We start from the raw sequence: 22365 nt of genomic DNA, 5'->3' as shown, positions 1-22365 counted from the left end.
GGCAAAAGACCAGTAAGCCAAATAAATACATTACAATATTATGTGGGAATACAAAGGGAGAGTGAAAAATTCTGTCCAAAGGGCACCCAAAAATAATGCTTGAACTAAATTTTGAATGAGTTTGCCACAAGAATTGGGAAGGGGCATAAGTCAGGAGGAACATGCAGTGTGTGCAAAGACTTAGAGGTCAGAGTTCAGAGAACTGCAAATAATTCTGTACGTGAACTAGAGATGTGAACCTAGAAAAGAGAAACCATGTTGTGATGGTCTTGTATATGATGTTATTGAGTTTGATATTTATTCCGTATGTGATGGGATTTCATCCAAGAGCGCCACAAAATCAAATCTGTCTTATGGAAAAGGTCTTTTTGGTATTTGTGTAGAAGAGGCAATAGAAGTAAGAAAAGGGAACAGAGACAGGTAGACCAGATAACAAGTAACTAATCCTTCTGCTAAAGATGCTCAAGTCCTGATTAAAATCATAGAGAAGGCCAAAGGAGTAAGATTTGAAAGTTATTAAGAAGGGGAAAAAGACAACTTGGTGACTAACTGCGTATAAAGTGTGAAAGACAGATTAATCATGATTCTTGGGTTTCATGCTTATGCTTTTGCTTGAAGACACTGCCATTTATGGAAATTGGGAAGAAAAGAGTATACTTTTATCAGAGAAGAGGATTAATTCAGTTTTTGGACATGCTGGTAGCCTCTCTACTAAAAATGTGGGCCACAGTCTGTAGGACTGTTAGAAATGCAGACTCTCAGGACCCATCCCAAATTTACAGAATTACACTCTGCATTTAACAAGATCCCTAGGTGATTCATAAGTATATTAGTTTAAGGTACCTATGAGATCAGACAAGTGGAAATGTCCATTTGTAGTCAGAAATGCGATTTCTAACAAAAGAAAAGTTTGATCTAAAGATATAGATTGGGAATCATCAGGTAAATACTGTAATTAAAACTGAGGCAAGTTGGACATCATTCAGGAGAGTAAGAAAAGAAGAAAGCATGAAGATAGACAGTGACTAACACTAACATTTGACGTGTGGGTGGTAGATGAAATGCCAGGAAAGGAGAATGGAAAGACCTGACAGAAGTAGAAGGAAAGTAGGAGGTAAGGCATTCATATAAGTGAAGGGAAGAGAGTTTCAAATGCTAGAGAGTCAAGTAAGATTAATAGTCAGGAGGTAAAATGGCAGAAAGAGAAGCCAGATTGTCATAGGTTGAGGAACGGCTGCAGGCAAATAAACAAAATTTTGCATATAAAGAGGAGTCAGGCTGCAGCTGTAACTGAAGTACTGATTTGAATTTTTTTTTTAAAAGATAGCCAATAAATGAGTATGGATATGCCTCATGGTTAGTAACTGAAACATTAACTAAAGAGGGAGATAAGATACAATAACAATACCTCCCACTTAATATCCTCAGTACTGGAATAGTGCTTGACATATAGTAAGCACTCAATAAATACTGATAGAATTAGTAAATGATCTACTCTGTATTTGTTTGTACCAGACACACACTAAGTGATTTAGGTGTTATCTCATTTAATCCTCAAAATGGTCCTATATGGTAGGCATTAACTGATTTTATACCATCTATTAACCATTTTATAAATGAGAAAAATTGATGAAGATACTGCTAATGAATCAGTACACCTTCCAGCAAAACGCCAATGTAGCATCATAATCCTAGGTGAATCACCCACAGTTGGTATGAGAAGTAAAAAACTATTTGCTATCTCAGTTCTACATTTTAAAATTCCTTTGTGCATCCAAAGGTTTATGATTCTAACATGGGGTTGGCAAATTATGGTCCATGAGCGACATCTGGCCTACCTGCTTTTGTAAATAAAGTTTTATTGGAACACAGCCACATTTATTCATTTAAGTATTGTCTATGGCTGCTTCTATACTACAAAAGCAGAGTTCAATAGCTGCAACAGAAACCTTGTTGCCTTTAAAACTGAAAAGTTTGACTATCTAGCTTTGTACAGAAAAAGTTTGCCAAGACCTACAAAATTAGGAGAAATTCACATTTTTTTGAGAGACAGACATATCCTTAACATGGTAAGAATCATGCTTGAGAAGGATAACATACTTACATTATTACTTTTGATGTCACCACAAGTTATAAAACATTAGGTCCAATCTATTATGAGAAATTACTATACATACTGTCTTTCCTACTTAAATAACCAAAGCATGGAAAACAAAAGTATTTTAGGAGGCATACCGGGAATTGGCTAAGGAATATGATCTGGGACCTTTTTTTCACAAACACTGAGTGGTTTAATGTGGATAAAATATTTCAAAATTTAAATCCTTTCTTCTGGAATAATTTAACATTAACTTACTTTTCTGTCTTATGACATGGCTAATTTAAATTAGGTGAACTCAAAAAATTACAATGTATTGTAAGCTAAAGTATAACAAAAGTTATCATGATAATCTCAGAAGCTACCTGTTGTTGACGACAAAGAATATGAAGCAATGATAACGTGCAAGTTAGTTCAGTATTTGTAATTACTGTAAAAAGTGACAATTCTCCTTCAGGCCCTATTCCAGAATATCTTTAAAACAGTGAGTCTGAAAATGGGCATATAATAATGGTTATACTAACAATATACCAGCTTCTCATGGGCTCAGAAAATATTGGTATTATATATAATTATATTAAATGTTACACATTATAGAATTAAACAATATTTTCATTTTGGGGTAAGCTTGTACTAATTAAATATTTATACATAGAATTAAAACCCAATTGTTTTCAAAAGGAAAAGACAGTATGACTACATGTACCCAAAGTTTGATAATTTAACTATACATAAGAAATATATATAATTAAGTTCTATGACAAGGATTGATAAACTACACTCAAACTTTTAAAGATTGAACTACCAATTGTAGAAATTATTACCATGGACGCAATAAAATCTGATATCACAAAATAGGACAACTGATTGTGGTATCAAAGCTACTCTTGACCTCATGAAAATGTAAGTCACAAAAGATTATTAATAAAACAAGTCGGTAAATATGAATAATCAATATAATTAAAAAGCAATTGCCAAAACTTTCTAGGCATAAGAGTGATCACACTATCATTCAGAGAATTGATATAAAGAAGCCCAAACAACTGTGGTACAATTCTGAGTTTGTTTGAAGCAAAAAATTCATAAAGAGTAAGGAATTTTTTCCCTAAGCAAAAATAGATGTTACATTCTGTGCTATATCAGAATATGTGCTTATTCTAACAAAGAATGTATCTAATTAGATGTGTATTTGCTTTGGACCTCATGTAAAATGTCCCCCAGTAAACTATTCTTTTACGTTTCTGTGCCAAAATGAGCAATATTTTATTATAAACAATTCTAGGTCAGCAATAAACGGCATGTGCTAATATAGGCAATTTTATAAAATACTAAATCCAAAAAATTCTCTTGCCATTAAGTAAACAAGGCAAGAAATCATGGGAAAGTCAGCAGAAACAAAAACGGAAGGAGGCATATAAATAGAGCACTGATATATTTCAGCTAAAAAATAAAAGAACTTCATTACCTTCAGACAAGTTTAGTTCCATAAAACTGATTTTCAAGTGACATGCAAGGACAGAAGAGGAAAGCCTTAGTCCAAGTCTTTTTGGAGATGCAAACTCCATTACTGTTTGATGTCAACCAAAAGAATACACTTTCACAATTATCCTGTCACATATTATCCTTAAAATTTCCTCTGAAGATAAACATGTATAACTTCCTCTCTTCTGCACCTCAAGTTCTATGGCAATTAATTCTCTTCTTGACGATTTGTCATTTTGTACAGATCTATTCTTATTTAATGCAATTGTTCCTTAGGAGTTTATATAAATCAATTTACATTTAAAATATACTAGAATGGTATGTTATTTAAAGGGATTACATTTACATCTGGTAAAAAAAAGGCTCTCATAAAATTTATACTTCTTAAAGGAAAGGTTCTCCTTTTAAGAAAATAACCACCTCATCACGTGTTGTATTTAAATCTAAATTTCATATATTATTCTTGCTTGGAGTAAAGCAACCTAGTATTCAACAATTACTACAAAACTCTATCTCCATGAAAACTAATGTGGAAAAAATTCATATACTGTTGAGAAAGTATAATCCTAAAAATTCTTATTCTTGGGAATATTTAATGGAATTATTCTTGTGAAACGTTGATTTAAAATTATTAAACTGAGAATTTACTAGAGTTAATTTTACATACCCTGGACTTGAGGGAACCTCCCCAGTTTTCATCCACAGACTTCAAGAATAGCTCCTGCATACAGCTGCAAAAGGGAAAACAGAAATAAATTAAAAAATGTAGTTATAAAATAAATATAAAATTTCACAGAATAAACATTACAGTTAAGCAGATGTATAAAGATTTATTTATTTATTTATTTCCCCCCCCAAAGCCCCAGTAGATAGTTGTATGTCATAGCTGCACATCCTTCTAGTTGCTGTATGTGGGACGTGGCCTCAGCATGGCCGGAGAAGCAGTGCGTCGGTGTGTGCCCGGAATCCGGACCCGGGCCGCCAGCAGCGGAGCGCGCGCACTTAACCGCTAAGCCATGGGGCCGGCCCTACTAAGCAGATGTATAGATCAAACAAATATCCGAGTTGGATAGGACTCTCCAGATCCAGTCTAACAGAAGAGGAAACGGAGGCCCAAGAATATTAAATGGTTTGAGTTTAAGCCCTACTTGGAGTATTCTTACATCTAGCCAAAAAGATTGAAGGAGATACGGAGACTTGACAATGAATTTGAATAGATAAGATATTCTACGAAGCTCTTCACAAAATCTTAGATTTCCTACAGTTTTTTGAGGACGCTAAATTGAACATAGGTATGTATCCATTTATCCAACATACACACTTAATGGGAATTCCTTCTGGTTGCTCTTAAAATTAAGCAATCAATGTTTTAAAATTAAACAGAACAAATAGCCAGTACCTTCAAAAAGTAATTATAGTACATACTATCTAAAGATATCATAGGAAAACCAGTAAAATCTCATTATGAAGAATTTAATAAAATTCAGTTTAAATGAATTCAATGATAAATATTGCTTTCTAGCTATAAAACCTGCACATTCTCTTTATAGTAAAGGCTCATTAAGAAAAACCTCAAAAGCAAATATTTTACTGCAATGAATTCAGTTGAAATGGATTCAAAGGTAAACATCACTTCTTTGTAGCTGCAGAGCCTGCCCATTCTTTTTGTAGTGACTTGGGAATGCTGTAACTCTTCTAAGAGAAAGCAGGCAATGACAAGAACATATTATGTCCATTTTATTTCTTCTTAGCTTTTAGACTTTTTTTTTATTGTACATCTAAGAGCTAAATATGGATTTTACTTTTTAAGTTCTAAAATAGCATAAAAATCACATGCACTATGCATGATTATTTTAAATACTCTGGAAAATACAGAAAAGCATAACATAGAAATTAAAAAAATCACCTTAATTCCACCTACCCAAAAGATAACTTTTTAACATTTTGGTGATTCTGGGCTAGATTAATAGTTCTTATATTTTTGAGGGTCACAGATATTTTTGAGAATCTGATGGAGTTTTGCTTTAATTCAGGCTATTCATGCACTCTGAAACTACTCATGGATTTCAGATCAAGAACTCTGATATCTCTAAGATTCTTTGCAGCAGTAAAAATTTAAGATTAGGTTGATCTAATTCTATACGATAAGTAGTCTTTGAATAAGATTTGGTTAATCTTGGTTAGACAAGTCCCCCCAAAATATCTTTAAAAATATCAGGCCATATTACCAATAAGCTAATGAAAAGATGTTAATGCCCAATCATTAGTGAAATGCAAAACAAAACCACACTGAGAAACCTCTTCATACTCATTAGGATGGTCATTATCAAAAAACCAGAAAACAAGTTAAGTGGTGGGGAGGATGTGGAGAAAGTGGAACCCTTGTGCACTGCTGCTGGGAACGTAAAGTGGTGCAGCCACTATGGAAAATAGTGTGGTGGTTTCTTAAAAAAATTAAAAATATTATATGATCCAGCAATTACCCTTCTAGGTATATGCCCAAAAGAATTGAAAGCAGGGATTCAGATATTGTATACCCATTATTATTCACAATAGGCAAAAGGCAGAAGCAACTTAATGTCTACTGACAGATGAATGGATAAACAAAATGTGGTATATGCATATAACAACATATTAAAAGCCTTAAAAAGGAAGGAAATTATAACATATGCTATAACATGGATGAATCTTGAAGATATTAAGCTAAGTGAAATACGGCCGTCAAAAAAGGATAAATATTGCATGATTCCACTTATATAAGATACTTGGAGCAGTCAATTCAGAGACAGAAAGTAGAATGGTGGTTGCCAGGGGCTGGGGGAGGGAAGAATAGGGAGTTATTGTTCAACAAGTATGGAGTTTCAGTTTGGGAAGACAAAAAAGTTCTGGATAGATGGGTGATGATGGTTGCACAACAATGTGAATGTACTTAATGTCACTGAACAGTACACTTAAAAATAGTTAAAATGGTGAATTTCATGTTATGCATATTTTACCAGAATTAAGAAAATAAAAAAAAAGGTCATATTAAAATTTGGTTATTAATCTTTTTTTTCCAAGTCTGATTGATCTCTTGGAAACTCTAAGTGGAGATTCCATTACATAATGGCATTTCTCTACACTACTTTCCCAATATTCTTCATATCCTGACACGTGGAAAATGGTAACAACTGTATGGAGCAGTGAGGTAAGAGGAAGAGGCTGCTTATAACTGGAGATGACTAGGCTGGGGGTCCCTGTTCATCCCAGACCCCACCTGGTTGTCCCAAGGACTAAAGGACTCAGTATCCTAGCACACTTGTAACCCATTCAAGGAAAGCACTTCTCTGCACCACAAAACATCAACTGGTTAATTAAAAATATTAGCAACATATTCTTTCATGAATAGGCAGCTCAGATGTGACCTTCTCCAGGAAAACTTCTGTTGATCTCCTACTCTGTTAGGGACTTTCCACAGAATTCTGTTCTTATCATAATGTCCTATAAATATTCTATAACTTGGCTGTGGACAGGAAATGTCTTATTTATCATAATTCCCCCCAAAACTGGACACAAAGCTGCTCAATGTATGTGTGCCGAATGGAGAGAATTATTTATTTCACAGAATAAATGCCTCTTTTTTCATCATGCAACTTTAAAAATATTTCAAGTGCCTCTGACATACTTTGTAGACTACAGTCTAGAGTAAACAAAAAGAAAATGTAACTCAAAGCTGCCTACACTATTAAAGTCAAATTCTAAAAGCATTAATTTGTGATGCTAGTTGGTATTTTACTTACGAATCTGTAGTGTTCATAGGAAAATATTTGTTTTTCATGGTAAATAATTTAAATTACCTACAAATTGCGGTAAATTTTCAATGCCTTATAAAGTAATCATAAGCGTCTTTGGCATCACACAAATTCACATACAAGGAAATATATGCTACTTATAATAGGAATTCTCTAGGGCATAAAGTATGAAAGGATTAAAAAAGGTTAAAACTTGGAATTCCTTGACTTTCACTCTTAGCATTTTTAGTTTTTAAAGTAATACCACTGGCATACAAAAACACTGACCTTCAACATTTGTGGAAAAATACCAATAGAAGAGAAATCAAAGAAGCAAGTTATATAACTTTTATACAGCAAGTTTTTTTTTTTTATAGCAAGCTGATAGGCCTCTTTTCTATATGCATTAGAGAAGCCTTATTGTATAGACATTCTAACTCTAAGCACTAGTAGATCATTATTCCATTAGAATTACATGTTCCTAAACTTCTGATAGGGTCTTCTATGTGGGAAGTGGAAATATCTAACTACTTCAGCTCCATAACTAATTTATCTTATTTGTAGCAGGGTTTTTTTTTTTTTTTTTCCTGAGGAAGATTCGCCCTGAGCTACATCTGTTGCCAATCTTTCTCTTTTTTTGCTTGAGGAAGATTAGCTCTGAGCTAACATCTGTGCCAATCTTCCTCTATTTTGTACATGGGTTGCAGCCACAGCATGGCTGAAGAGCGGTGTTAAGTCCATGCCCAGGATCTGAATTCCTGAACTTAGGCCGCTGAAGTGGAGCGTGCTGAACTTAACCACTGTACCACAGGGCCAACTCTTGTGGCAGGATTTTTGAATATGCTAATTTCCCTCATTTAAAAATAAGTGATTTTTATTTATTATTCTTAAAATAAATTTTGGCTTTGTGGTTAGCTGATTTTTTCCCAATTTAAATAAATATATTTAAAATATTACCAAGATTATTATTTGTATGTATCTCAATTTTAGATTCCATACATTTTGTATACTTTCCTAATATTTTGGGACAATGTATTCCTTCCATCGTAGAAAGACTTCCCTGATAAACTACTGTTGGAATATAATGATTTTTTCCTCCTCCTATGCACCTGACCAACCTCTTGTTATAAAATTTTAGTAAAGGGTTGTAATGAGGTTTTCACATTTAAAAAAAGACCAAAATATTTAGTTTGTGATGATAACTTCGCTGTAATTAAAGTCTAACTATGCTGCTACAAAACAGTTCAGATTAATAGTAAGACAAAAAAAACTGGTCTATGCTGTTTCTCCCCAGACAACTAGATTCCAAAATAAGTTAATTTATAACACTGAACAAAGGTGACACTTGTGAGTTATGTAAATTTTCTGAATTAAAAAAAAGTGTTGCATTTGTTAACTTGTACTGCCATCATACCACCACCACCACGACCACCGATCTGTAAACCTGGTCCAAGTCAGCAATATTCTACTACTTCCCAACACCAAGCACTTACTGTATTTTTGGTTGGTGCTGATACCCATGGCTCTAAAGAAATGTGACAGTAAGAAACCCTTGAAACAAACTATTTAATTTAAAGCCAAGTCAAACTAAATATCAAATTTTCATACAGCATAGTATTGTTTAATTAAACAAGGAGGCCATTAGACTGAGGTGGTTCTAAGGCATTAGCAGCCTATGTAAGCAAACCAAAACCTCAGCCTGTAAATGCCTCCAAGTTAAGATATGAAACCTAAAGACAATCAATCACAAACAGCCAACTGGGCTTTCCCAAATAAGGTGACCACTTCAGCGACAGTTTATGAAATAATTTCCTTGCTTTACTTCTGCATCTTTTCTATAAAAGTCTTGCCGTTAACTCCTGTTGGTGGAGCGCTCCTAACCACTTCCAGTTTGGCACTGCCTGATTCAAATCAATTTTTGCTCAAACTATTAAAATTTTTAATATGCCTCAGTTTATCTTTTAACAGTATAGTGAAAAGAGCTCAAGTTATAAAATTAAATGTGTATATGGTCCAATTTTGGCTCTGCCACTTACAAGCAGCATGTCCCCTTAGGTAAGTCATTCTCTCTGAGCTTCAGTTTACTCTTTGAACAAAAGAGATAGTCCCTACCTTTCAGAGTTGCTAAAAGGAGTTAAAAACCAAGAAAACCAAAAAACCAAAAAAAACCATGCAACATGCAAAAAGCCTAGATTTTTTAGATGCTTAATTAGTAACAATAGCTATTATTACAATACTTTCTTTTTTTTTTTTATTTTAATTTTATTTATTTTTTCCCCAAAAGCCCCAGTAGATAGTTGTATGTCATAGCTGCACTTCCTTCTAGTTGCTGTATGTGGGACGCGGCCTCAGCATGGCCAGAGAAGCGGTGCGTCGGTGCACGCCCAGGATCCGAACCCAGGGCTGCCAGCAGCAGAGTGCGCGCACTTAACCACTAAGCCACGGGGCCGGCCCTACAATACTTTCTTTCAGACTATTGGTTAAGTTTTAAGTTGTGTACTTGAACCCCATTTTCATAGTTAATAGAGCTTTCTGTTTAGGGACTATTCCAGGTTATCATTCATTGTTCCTCTGGAATCAGAATGGTCACTCCAAAATTTCTCAAGCTTTCAAATTTAAATTACCTTAAAGCAGTGTTTTCAACCCTGACTGTACACTTGAATTACCTGGCAAGATTTTGAAAATTACCGATCCCTGGAACCCCTCAGACGAACTAAATTAGGATATTTGGGGGTGAGATCCAGGCATCAGTACTTTAATTACTGTTACTACTTTTAAAGCTTCCCAAGTGATTGTAATGGGCATCCAGGGATGAATCACTGCCTTGGACTATACTCAACTATTAATGAGGCAAAAATTGCAAAACGATCAAACAGTAGGCTTCTGCTCAACAGACTAACCAAAGTAATTCTAAAAGGCAAACCAGGGAAGCAGTGACTACAGCAAGACAAATGCTGCCATACTCTGTTTTTCTTCCCTTATGAAGTACTGCTTGCAGCCATACATTTGTTTTTTTTATAATTTTATTTATTTATTTTTTTCCCCCCAAAGCCCCAGTAGATAGTTGTATGTCATAGCTGCACATCCTTCTAGTTGCTGTATGTGGGACGCAGCATCAGCATGGCCGGAGAAGTGGTGCGTCGGTGCGCGCCCGGGATCCGAACCCGGGCCGCCAGCTGTGGAGCGCGCGCGCTTAACCGCTAAGCCATGGGGCCGGCCCCCAGCCATACATTCTTATTTTCAAACTCTTCTTTTATTTAAAGGCAAAACTTTAGTATTCAAGAAATTCAACAGTACTATTAGAAAAAACTGAAAAAATTTTGAATATTTAGTAATATGAAGAAAATGCTCTAATGTTAGGTGAACAAAAGGAAAAATTTTAACTGCTGAACAGAATTCAGATCCGAGGAATAATTTATAGATCTACTGAAGGCTTACCCTAAATAAAATGTAGGAATTTAAAAATAAGGAAGTATGGCTATAACATGATGAAAGCTGAGTACTATACTATTTAGAGATCTTAAATAAAAAACAATTACGATACACTCAAGTACGTAAATGCGCCACTCTTCCAAACATTAATTGCATCCAGTGTAATTTCTTAAAATCAACTTTACTCCTTTCATATAATGGAAAAATGTATCATGCAAAATCTATTTTTAGCAAAATTTGGCCAGTTAATTCTCAGGGAAAATGTTTTCAACCAAAACTATGTGTTTAGTGATCTGCTGATGTTTTAAATTTTAATTCATTATTCTTCATCAAAGCATTCTCATATTTCTGATATTTTTTAAAGTGCCTGAAGTGCTAGAAACAATAAGCTACCATTATACATGGACATATAATTAGGGTACTAAATTCTTTGTGATCTAGTAATAAGTTTTTGTCAAGATTTCACTTCGATTAAGTCATTGAAGTAGCAAATGTATAAGGCAAACGGTGAATCTGCTGACATTTCTGTACACACCCTGACTGATGGTATTCTTGCATAGGAACAATGAATGAATACGGAGGATTAGGGAAATAAGTTCAGTTTTACAATTTTAGCAAACCAAACTGGTAAATATAATTCTCTAATATCACACTTCTGAGACTACACTACTTATTTTTAGGTGCTTTCTACTAAACTCTGAAAAAATATAAAGCAATGAACAACTAGGCCTTCGGAAGCTCTCTAATTTTAAAACTTACTACACTATTAAAATGCTATTCCTTTTTGTGTCTTTAGTTTCTGCTTTGAGATTGAGAAAGCTACAAAACAAGCAAGGTAACATCTACCTCAATTTAAATTAGGCTCTAAAGAAGGTAAGAATATACTAGGGGAATCTTTCCACAAAGATACAATCACTGTTCCACTAAAAAGCTGAATGAAAATGTATAAAATAAAATAATTAAAAAATAAAAACATTTCTTTGACATCACCACATTCTAAATTAGACCATTCCAACTACGAAATCTGAGAAAAAAAAAGAATGAGGCTTCTTTCACTACTGTGATGAGAAACAGAATTTGTATATGCACCTAAAACAAAGAGAATTTCATCAGCAAAAGGTAAGACTGTAATAATGAAAGTTTCACCTGGAAACAACTACACCCACAGATACAGACACACACACACACCCTTCTGTACATACCTGAGCTACAAGTATGAATAATCCAGGGTCATCATTGGGGAGCAATGCATTCAATTCTACTCATACTTAGGACATATCACACAATGAAAGGAAACAACTTGACACAATAGCCGTTGTATTTCCTGAGGTCAAAATATCCAAAGAATTGGTAATAATGACTCTAAGGTTGAATATCTTAGTAAGCAGTTTTCAAATAAAAGCAACTAGCCCGGGCGGGCTCCGTGGCTTAGCGGTTAAGTGCTCGCGCTCCGCTGCTGGCAGCCCCGGTTCGGATCCCGGGTGCGCACCGACGCACCGCTTCTCCGGCCATGCTGAGGCCGCGTCCCACATACAGCAACTAGAAGGCTGTGCAACTATGACAACCAACTATCTACTGGGGCTTTGGGTGGGGGGGGAAGCAACTAGCCCATCAATAATAAAGGTAAAAATATTTTAGAAAATGGCAAACTATTTAGTTGATAGTACTCAATAACAACAAATTCAATGTCTTTTTGCTCCTAAATGTTTGAAAAATATAACCTATTTTCCTATTAATTTGAAAAACTGAGATCCAGGCAAAATATAGTTCAACATCTAAATAGTCAATAGCCCCAAAAACTGAACACGAAGGTGCCAATTAGGGCAGCAAAAGCTACTCTTCAAAAGAGACCTCAGCTCTTGATGCTAGTGTTGCTATTACCACTCCAATACCGAACATGATTATTTGTGATAAAAAAGGGGCAATTATGACCATCTTTAAGAAAGGTTACAGGGGTGGGCCCCGTGGCTTAGCGGTTAAGTGCGCGCGCTCCGCTGCGGGCGGCCTGGGTTTGGATCCCAGGTGCGCACCGATGCACCGCTTCTCCGGCCATGCTGAGGCCGCGTCCCACATACAGCAACTAGAAGGATGTGCAGCTATGACATACAACTATCCGCTGGGGTTTTGGAGGGAAAATAAATAAAAAATTAAAAAAAAAAAAAGAAAGGTTACAGGGCTGGCCCCGTGGCTTAGTGGTTAAGTGTGCGCGCTCCGTTCCTGGCGGCCCGGGTTCGGATCCCGGGCGCGCACTGACGCACCGCTTCTCCTGCCATGCTGAGGCTGCGTCCCACATACAGCAACTAGAAAGATGTGCAGCTATGACATACAACTGTCTACTGCAGCTTTGGGGGGAAAAAAACATAAATAAATTATAAGAAAGGTTAGGGCCGGCCCCGTGGCTTAGCGGTTAAGTGCGCACGCTCCGCTGCTGGCGGCCCGGGTTCGGATCCCAGGTGCGCACTGACGCACTGCTTCTCTGGCCACGCTGAGGCCATGTCCCACATCAGCGGCTAGAAGCATGTGCAGCTATGACATACAGCTATCCACTGGGGCTTTGGGGGGAAAATAAATAAATAAAATCTTTAAAAAAAAAAAAGGTTACATATCTAACAAACAAAACAGCTAACAAATTAAATTATGGTTTCTCTATTAAAAGTAAAGAAAGTAATCACGTAAAGTAACCACCTAATATATTTTAAGTGAAGAACAGATACAAAAATAAAGCTATAATAATCCAAATCTTAAGAGCAGCAATATGAAACATTCAAAAGAAACTAGGCCATTCCACACATTTTTATTTTTTGCTCACTCTTTGACAAGTATACTATCAATTTTAGAATTCATTACAGTACCCAGACAAACTTCATGGCCTTCTAAATTAAAACTTTGTTAACACTTATTTCTTCAAAAAGAATACTGAAAAGGCAGTTTGTAGCTAAGGAGTACTTAGGCTTTATTAAAAGTTATCCTCTGCTGCCGCCCTTTCTCCCATCCACCACCATTGCCTTAAAGGACTACCTTGTAACTAGCTGAAGTCTACTGTAGCCTTCTTGTGTTGGGTTACAGTTTCTCAATAAAAACACTGGGAACCATCTTCACTCATCCGTTCCCCCCTCCAATCCAGTAAGTCAGTAAACCCTGTAGGTTTTATTACCTAAATCTGTTTCAGATCTGTCCCTTATTCTCCATTTTTACTATCAACGTGTTGGCTTAAGACCTTATATCTTGCCTCTGGATAATGGCAATATAAGTTATTTTTCTGGCAGCAGTATTCTCCTCTGCCCTATCAACTACTGTTCACGCCAACAATAAAAGTTATTAAAATACAAATCTGCCAGTTCATTGTTTATAATCCTTTAATTTTGTTCCCTACCTATAAGATAGAGTCCAAAGTTTTTATCAGGCCCTATTTTCCCTAACCATCATCATGAAACTGGGGGCCAACTTGCTTTAACTATACTCAGTTGTCTGTTTGCAGAGAGTAGTTAGATAATGCATTACTAAAGCCCTGCTACAGATAACATCTCTGATGCTTGGGTCACCATGGTAACAGGTGCTTAAGTTTTTCAGGAACTGAGAGTGGACTCCTTGTCCAGTTCAGGCTGGATAAGACCACCGACTCATCAAGTAGGCCTACTCGGATGCCTGATTGGTGATCCTTTGACATCAGGGGGCCTAAAACTCCACCCTCAGATCATACATCACCATTTTGTGAACATGCATCTTATGAAGAGCCATGAAGCTTGACTATGCTCGTGCAGATCATCAATTACCTCACTTCTCTTCACCTCCAATCATCTATTCCACACTTCAGACCACCCTGCCCCTCTATCCCATAAATCTCATTTTCAGGGAGGTAGATTTGAGACTTGTTCTTCCGTCTCCTTTCTTGGCTGCTCTGTCAATAAACTCTTTCTCTACTACAAACTCATCTCGGTGATTGGCATATCATGAGGTGGGAAAACGACCCTGGTTTGGTAACAATTATCTCTCATCATAACCAAGCTATCTGATTTATTTTAGATGGCCATCTCTCTCATGACTCTGTCTTTTCATGAACTTACCCCTCTGCCAGAGATGACCTTCTCCTAATTATTTTCCAATTTATCATATGCATCAACTTCTATATAAGCAAGTAGTGATATTTACCTGACCTGTCAAATATTTATGCCCTTCCTTCTGTGTGCTCTCATAGCACATAAGTACATTTTGTTTACAGTAAACATCTCACTGAATTCTGTACAGAAATCAATGCACCTGGAAATAATAATAATAATAAAAAAATAGTACCAAAGGGTATAAAATAAGAAGTAAAAATTTTCCTCTGCCTCCCACTGCCAGTCAATAGCTTTCAAACTGTTTTTAGTTTTCTGTTGGTCACTTTCATAATGATTAATACGGTTATACCTATAGTTCTCAATATATCAACTTTAAGAGATTTATCGATTCCCTTCTCCTTCCAATTTTTATTTATTTTACTTCTAATTCCTTTAGTGGTTACCTTCATAACATTGGACGTTATGTTTTAGCACAACAGCATATCCTGCCAACTGCATTCTAGCAGTCCAATTTCCATGTCTACTTCTTTCACTCCTCGAGAACAGTGACTATTATCTTATTCTGGCATTCTCAGAGCCTCCCATACCAAGAAGAAATATTTAGTGTATAGACAGAAAGTTTATTTTGACTCTGAGGTAGGTATGTCCAGGAAAGGTAGCTGTCAGGCAGCCCAGAGATAGACCATGAATTACCTTAAGAATTTATTTACTTTTCAAATATTACAATCTGCAAATGTGACAGACTGTTTTAATTATGTTTAGATAGAAGCTGATCCTAATCTCCAAATACCTAAAAAAGTTGACGAGGTCTATTTTTCATATTAAAGGCAGATAAAATGCCACCTTTAGAAAATATAAAAAATTTAAATGGTATTTTCAGTTCAATTAAATAACTACACAAAATAGACTTTAAAACTTGTGTTACACAAATATATGATACATACATTGATAGCCACTTATGAGCTGTATGACTTTAGGCAAGATCTCTAGGCCTCAGACTCAACTATGAAATGGAGATAATAGTGGTACTTACCTCACAGAGTTATTGCGAAGATTATATAAATTAATTCACACAAAGTGCTTGGAACAGCGCCTTCATCTAATGAGCACTTAATGAATGTTAGTGGCTATTATTATTAAACAAATATTTGAGTCATTATTTAGTATTGTTGCTACTTGGGAGTCTTAGTGATTCTTACACTGAATTTGAACTGTTGCCAAATATTTAGATCTTTAAAAAAAGCTTCTTTGTGAATAATGTTTTTATATTATAATTAGAATAATCTGTTGAAGACACATATTTTTGTTTCCTTTGAAGAAACCAGTTCATGTACCGATGCTACGACACACTACAAAAGTGAAGTTATTTTAAGCAACTGTGAAATTTCTTTAGCGACTACAATTTCATGCACAGTTAGCTTAACCTCCATTTCATCCTATGTTTTATACATCACTAGCATTCTGTTTCTGATAGGCGAAAGCTTAAAATTTGCCACTGTCTTGAACAATGCTGTTTAAGCTGACTTTTAAATTACTCTGAAATTGGCTACCGAATTTCCATGTAAATTGAAAGTAACTGAATGTTTTGCCGCTCTTTTCCCAGAATTAAGAAAAATTATGTGACTTATTTAAAACACTTGTTTGGTTGGGCTTTAAATAAAGCCAAATTTGTTAATATATTCTTGAAAAACACCAAGTAATCAGAGCCATTAAAGTCTGTGGTAAACTGAGGAATGAAGATTTGATATTTTAAATAAAAACTAATGATGGAACTGTGTTATTAAAATTGTTAACTATAGGGCTGGCCCGGTGGGTGTAGTGGTTAAGTTCACATGCTCCACTTTGGTGGCCCAGGGTTTGCTGGTTTGGATCCTGGGCACGGACCTGCGCACTGTTCGTCAAGCCATGCTGCGGTGGCATCCCATATAAAAAAAAAAATAAAGGAAGATGAGCACGGATGTTGGCTCAGGGCTAATCTTCCTCAGCAGGAAGAGGAAGATTGGCAACGGATACTAGCTCTGGGTCAATCTTCCTCACCAAAAATAAATAAATAAATAAAATTGTTAACTATAAATGCAAGAAGGACCTGCAGAAAGCCAGTCTGGTGTTTTATTATATTTAACTAATTCATTTTCTTACAGTATCTCTGTGAAGTAGGTATTACTATTAACATTTTCAAGATGAAAGGCAAAATAGCGTAGAGGTTTAAAAACCTGGGGCTCTGGAGTCAAACAGACCTGAGATGAAGCCAGGATGTGGCACTGAATTGCTGGGTAACTTTGGGCAGATGACACTCCATTTTCTTCTTCCGTTAAACAGGAATAATAGTATTTACATTATAGAGTTGTAGTGAGGATTAAATAGATAATGTAGGTCAAACATTTAGCACATAGCCAAAGTAAAATAAATACTCAAAGGTGAGCCAATGTAATTACTACAACTAAACTGAAGATCCTGGAGTAATTCAACTCTTTCAAAAACTCTTATAAAAAGAGAGAAGGGGATAAACTTCTAATAAACTATACATACGTTAATTTTACCTGTGTATTGTCTCTGGATTGCTTAGAGTGCATGTAAATGTGAAGGCAGAGTATTATACACATAGAAAATGGGAATGTTAGTACATAGAGCTGGTCACTGAACATTAGTCTAACTCTAACTAGGTAATGTAGTGGGAAGTGGAGGAGATCTAACTATATTCTTATAATTATTTTATGTACTACTTAGGTCCATTTATTCAAATCTAGTGTAATACAATCATTATGGAAGATAAATTCTTTTACATTATCTGAAAAGTAGATTTTTAAGCGAAAATAAAAGCCCTTTATCAAATACCTGAACTGTTGAGCTATTTTCCAGAACTAGTAATGGTGTAATTTGGTGATCTGCCACCTAGCCTTCTACTGGTATTATGTGAACGAGACCAAGGTGTTCCAAAATTCAAATAAAAGAAATCACTTCTAAGCTTTTCTCTTCCAAAATCTTCTTAAACCTTTGAATTGTGTTATCAAGTATTAGATCAAAAATATAAATAAGTAGCAGAGGAATGTTGGTAGGACAATTAGAAATAATTGTGTTTAGTTTGAGAGCTTGCTTTTTTTCACAAAGTGATTATTTTTACACTGAAAACACACAGTTTAATTTATTTTCTATGTTATTTCTGGTTTCAGAGAATATCATGGCTTCCATCTGATCTGCAGTCTGAAAACTAATAATATATTTTATCCTAAATTGACTTTAAAATATGAGTCTCATTCAATTTTTGGAATAGGTTTGTTAAAATCGAGCTCCACTTTATCAATGGTTTTGAAAATTTCTTTTAGTAGGAAAATGTTTTCTTTCCATATGCAGTCTTTTGTATGGCATCTTAAAATGATCAAAATGGTACACATTTTAAAAGTTCAAATTTGTAGTATTTTGCTCATTAAAATGTGTCAATCAGCAGGACTCAAAAATATGAAATCTAGGTTACGTTTGACATAATTTATTTCCGTATTTTGTTCCACATAAGTAGTTGCAAATGGTAAAAGTTTTCATACTACTAATTGTTATATTTCTTCTTGACTCAACTGATCCAGGAACTTGAAAGTGGCAAAAGTGGTTGTTGTTAGTGTCGTCATCGAGTCAATTCTGACTCCTAGTGACCCTGTGTACAGCAGAGCAGAACCCTATGTGGTCTTTTTGCACCATCCTCTCATCTTCTGGCGCTGTATGAGATAATGCTCTGCTGTTATTCATACGGTTTTCATGGCAAATTTTTTCGAAAGAAGCCAGGTCCTTCTTCCTAGTCTGCCTAGTCTGGAAGCTCCACTGAAACCCATCCACCATGAGTGACCCTGTTGGTATCTGAAATACCGGTGGCATAGCTTTCAGCATCACAGCAACACGTAGCGGCCACAGTATGACAACCGCAGATAACAGACAAGCGGTGTGGTTTGCTGACCGGGAAATGAACCCGGGCCCTGAATTTGAAGACTACCAGGGCTGCCTGAAAGTACAGTAACAGAAAATTTGGTTCCAAACTTTTATCACTGGCAAATCTAATAGTTCATGTTATGTCTCTTATCTATTTTTTTTACTCTACTTTGCCAACAGCAATCATTATTATGCTATTTTCTGAGTTCTCCAAATTTTCTGTTTTTCTTGTTTTTTTTCCATCAGCAAATCAGATACTACTACTACTGCTGTCATCACCACCAGCCCCAAGTATTTACCCGGTACTTATAATATGCTAGGCACTATTCTAAGCAGTGTACATATATTAACCATTTAATCTTCATAACGACCCTATGAGATAGAAACTATTATTATCATCCCCTATTCATTTATTTATTTATTTGGTGAGGAAGATTAGCCCTGGGCTAACATCTGTTGCCAATCCTCCTCTTTTTGCTGATGAAGATTGGGACTGAGCTAATATCTGTACCCATCTTCCTCCATTTTATGTGGGATGCCTGCCACAGCATGGCTTGATAAGCAGTGCATGGGTCTGTGCCCGGGGTTCCGAACCTGTGAACCCTGGGCCGCCAAAGCAGAATGTGCAAACTTAACCACTACGCCACTGGGCTGGCCCCCGATCATCTCCAATTTATAAATGAGGAAACAGGCATAGAGTGATCAAGTAATTAGTCTAAGATTGCCGGCCAAGTAGCAGAGGATCTGAACCTAGGTAGTTTGGTTCCAGAACCTGTGCTCTTGACCCCTGCTCTAAACTCTCTCCTGACACAATCAAGACTGAATGAACAGCAAATTAAGTGGAAGTACTTTGCTTATTGGTTCATATACATGAGTAATTCAGCCAAGGGGATTCTTTTCTCCCAGAAGGTGCTCTGGTTTGGTAACTAGCCAAACCTTGAGAAAAGCAGTTCAGAGATAAGGTAGGTGTGAACACAAAAGAATATGAAGTACTAAAAACCAATTAAGTAAAAATATTTCAAAGGAAGAAGAAAAAAAAAGCAGTGGGACTACAACAATCTTGGTGAACCAAGATCTTAAAAAGAACAGGTACTAGCTAAGGAAATAGGGGCATGTAATTAAGGAGAAATAAACAAAAGTTCTACAATAACAATGTCTGGAAGAAGCTGAAATCATTGTTAGCAAGATATGAAAAACTTGAATGAGAAGACAGGAAAAAAAAAGCACCTACTTGCCATAATCAAGTTCAAATTCACAGAACTGGAAAGATTATAAAAAGATGAGAAAAATAACCCATCTATTGAAACACTACATTTAATTTTATAAATCTTAGAAAACAGAAGTTAAAAAACTGTTCTTCAAATTTGTTCTAGTAAAAACGTTCTAACTTGTTCTTAGCAAAAACAGCCCTATTCAAGGACAAAAACTTATGAAATATTGTATGCTAAAGGCTGGGGATTCAGAAACAAAAAAAAACAGGCCTCCACTTCAAAGAGCATAATTCACTGGGAGAGAAAGCAAAGCAAAACAACAGATACAATATAGTGTAGGTAAATGCAAATCAAAGTATCCTGAGGTGCTCTGGGAATACAGATGTGTAGCTAACCTACCCTGGGAGTGGTAGCAGTGGGGGTGAGGGAGGGGGAAATTAGCAAAGACTTCCCAGAAGAGGGGACACTTGAGCTAAATCTTTAAAAACAGCTCACGTCAAAGTGGTTTACTCTAGTAATTGAGGAAAAAAATAGGACACATATCTATGGGATTGCTTACCTCGTACCTAACCTGCTCTTTACCTAAGAACTGCTTCATCTGTCTGCTTCCCAGAGCAACATTCCACATAGCTACTGTGGCAGCTAATGGTTCTTACATTACTCCATCATCCTAGCTAATAACTGGTTAATGACCCGACTTAAGCTAGTAACAATCCTTGTCTAAAATATTTCATAAATGTAAATGAGGAAGAATTAGTCCTTTTCTGGTGGGAAAGTTGTATCATAAGATAGAACACTCAAGAACTGGCAGTTACCATGTTTCCGCACCACAAGGAAAATGCCAATCAGTAGTGGAAAAAAGAACAGTTGCTTCCCTTCCATCTTAAGATTCTATACATAAAGCTGAAGAATCACTTATGCTACTTGGTAAATACTAACCATATAAAAACAGCAGCAAGATTTAAATATTTTTTATCTCATTAGTTTTATGTTTTTTCTTCAAGCTACAAATTAGTATGCTCTTCACAATTAAGTCAACATCCTCACTAATGTTTGTAAATGGTATCTAGGTACACAGTTCCGAGCAACACTAGTTAAAACAGTAGTAAAATAGCTTACCAAAAAATTTCATTCTAGCTAGTATTTGTGATGCTTAGTAGGTCCTTTATGACCAAAATGGGAGGTAGGAGAACAAGACCAAATAAAAAGAATAATGGATTATCTATCTGCAGAATGATAATGGATTTCAAAGGCATTTTCTGCTTTTATTGTGAATAAGTTTTTTTTTAAAGAAAATTTTCTGCTCTGGCTATCAAAGGCTAAATTCAGGCTATTAAATGAATAAGCATTCCTAAAAATGATTAGCCTTCTTCCTGGACAGCCCTATAAAGCATGCAACTAACCAAGAACCAAAGTGAGTATTCTAGTAACATTTCTTTATTATACATAAATTGTTAAAACATTCCTATACATAAACTCCAATTCTTCTCTTCTGAAGAATTTATATTTGCAATAATTTACACACACACGACCATGTTTAAGTATTTTTAATGTTTTTTATGCAAGGCACTAGTTTATATATTGTAGAATTTTACTCTTATTAAACTAGGATTAAATTAAACTATGATTTCAAAACTAAGCCTTAAGCCAGAGTTGAGTGAGAGAGAGAAAAATATTGTATATGTTATTACCTTTGATCATGTACCAATAATCCAGAGAACAGTACTGCACAGATTAAATCAAGTACTACTTCTATATTGGATTGTGGTTTGCATCTAAATGGAAGCGTGTCCAACTTGCCATACCTTTATACCTCCAATAATATTTCTAAGTATTTTTGCTATGCTTTGGTTCCACTAGCCTTCTTAAAGAAAACCATCCATTGATTTTGTGCAACAGGGTGCTAGCAAATGCTTAATGAGAAGTAAGTACATCTTAGAGGTTAGGAGCTAGGAGTTAAAAAAAAACCAATGGATACAGCATAAAAGGTGTATTAGGATACAGGCTTGCTTGTACTTAGATACAATAATCATTTCAGCTTGTAATTAGTTAGGCTTATATTAATTGGCAGACTACTTGCCTACAGTTATTGCTGAGCTGTAGCTGCTAAAAGGTGTCAAGATAACACACACAGCTCAACTAATATTGAAAACTGAACAGGAATATAATTAATTGGAGAAGTGTGTGATCTAAGTTTGGTTCCACTAAAATTATACCACAAAACTGGCGTATTATGAAGGATTACTGAGAAAGGGCAATAAGTAAAAAGAATTTTTATGTGCACTTGGTTTGCAGTTTAGGCACATCTGATATCAAAGGGTAGAACCTCTCAATTTACCCTTAATTACAAGGGGGTGCGTGTGTGATAAAGATTGTTTATTATAAAACACCCCTTGTTA

At 35.6% G+C, this 22365-nt stretch overlaps 1 protein-coding gene across 1 annotated transcript in view; it reads right to left on the bottom strand.

Moving 5' to 3' along the window:
* SELENOF (selenoprotein F) overlaps window positions 1–22365 on the bottom strand; it is a 37840-nt gene that overhangs the window by 5239 nt on the left and 10236 nt on the right. The window contains exon 3 of the mRNA XM_004442913.3: window positions 4248–4311. Coding sequence (XP_004442970.2) covers window positions 4248–4311 — 64 coding nt within the window. The remainder of the gene's footprint in view (window positions 1–4247; window positions 4312–22365) is intronic.

Source organism: Ceratotherium simum, chromosome 2 (genome assembly GCF_057802395.1).
Source record: "Ceratotherium simum simum isolate JZ-2026a chromosome 2, ASM5780239v1, whole genome shotgun sequence".
NCBI lineage: Eukaryota > Metazoa > Chordata > Mammalia > Perissodactyla > Rhinocerotidae > Ceratotherium > Ceratotherium simum.
Note: the sequence above shows the minus strand (reverse complement) of the source record. Positions and strands in the feature narration are given on the sequence as shown.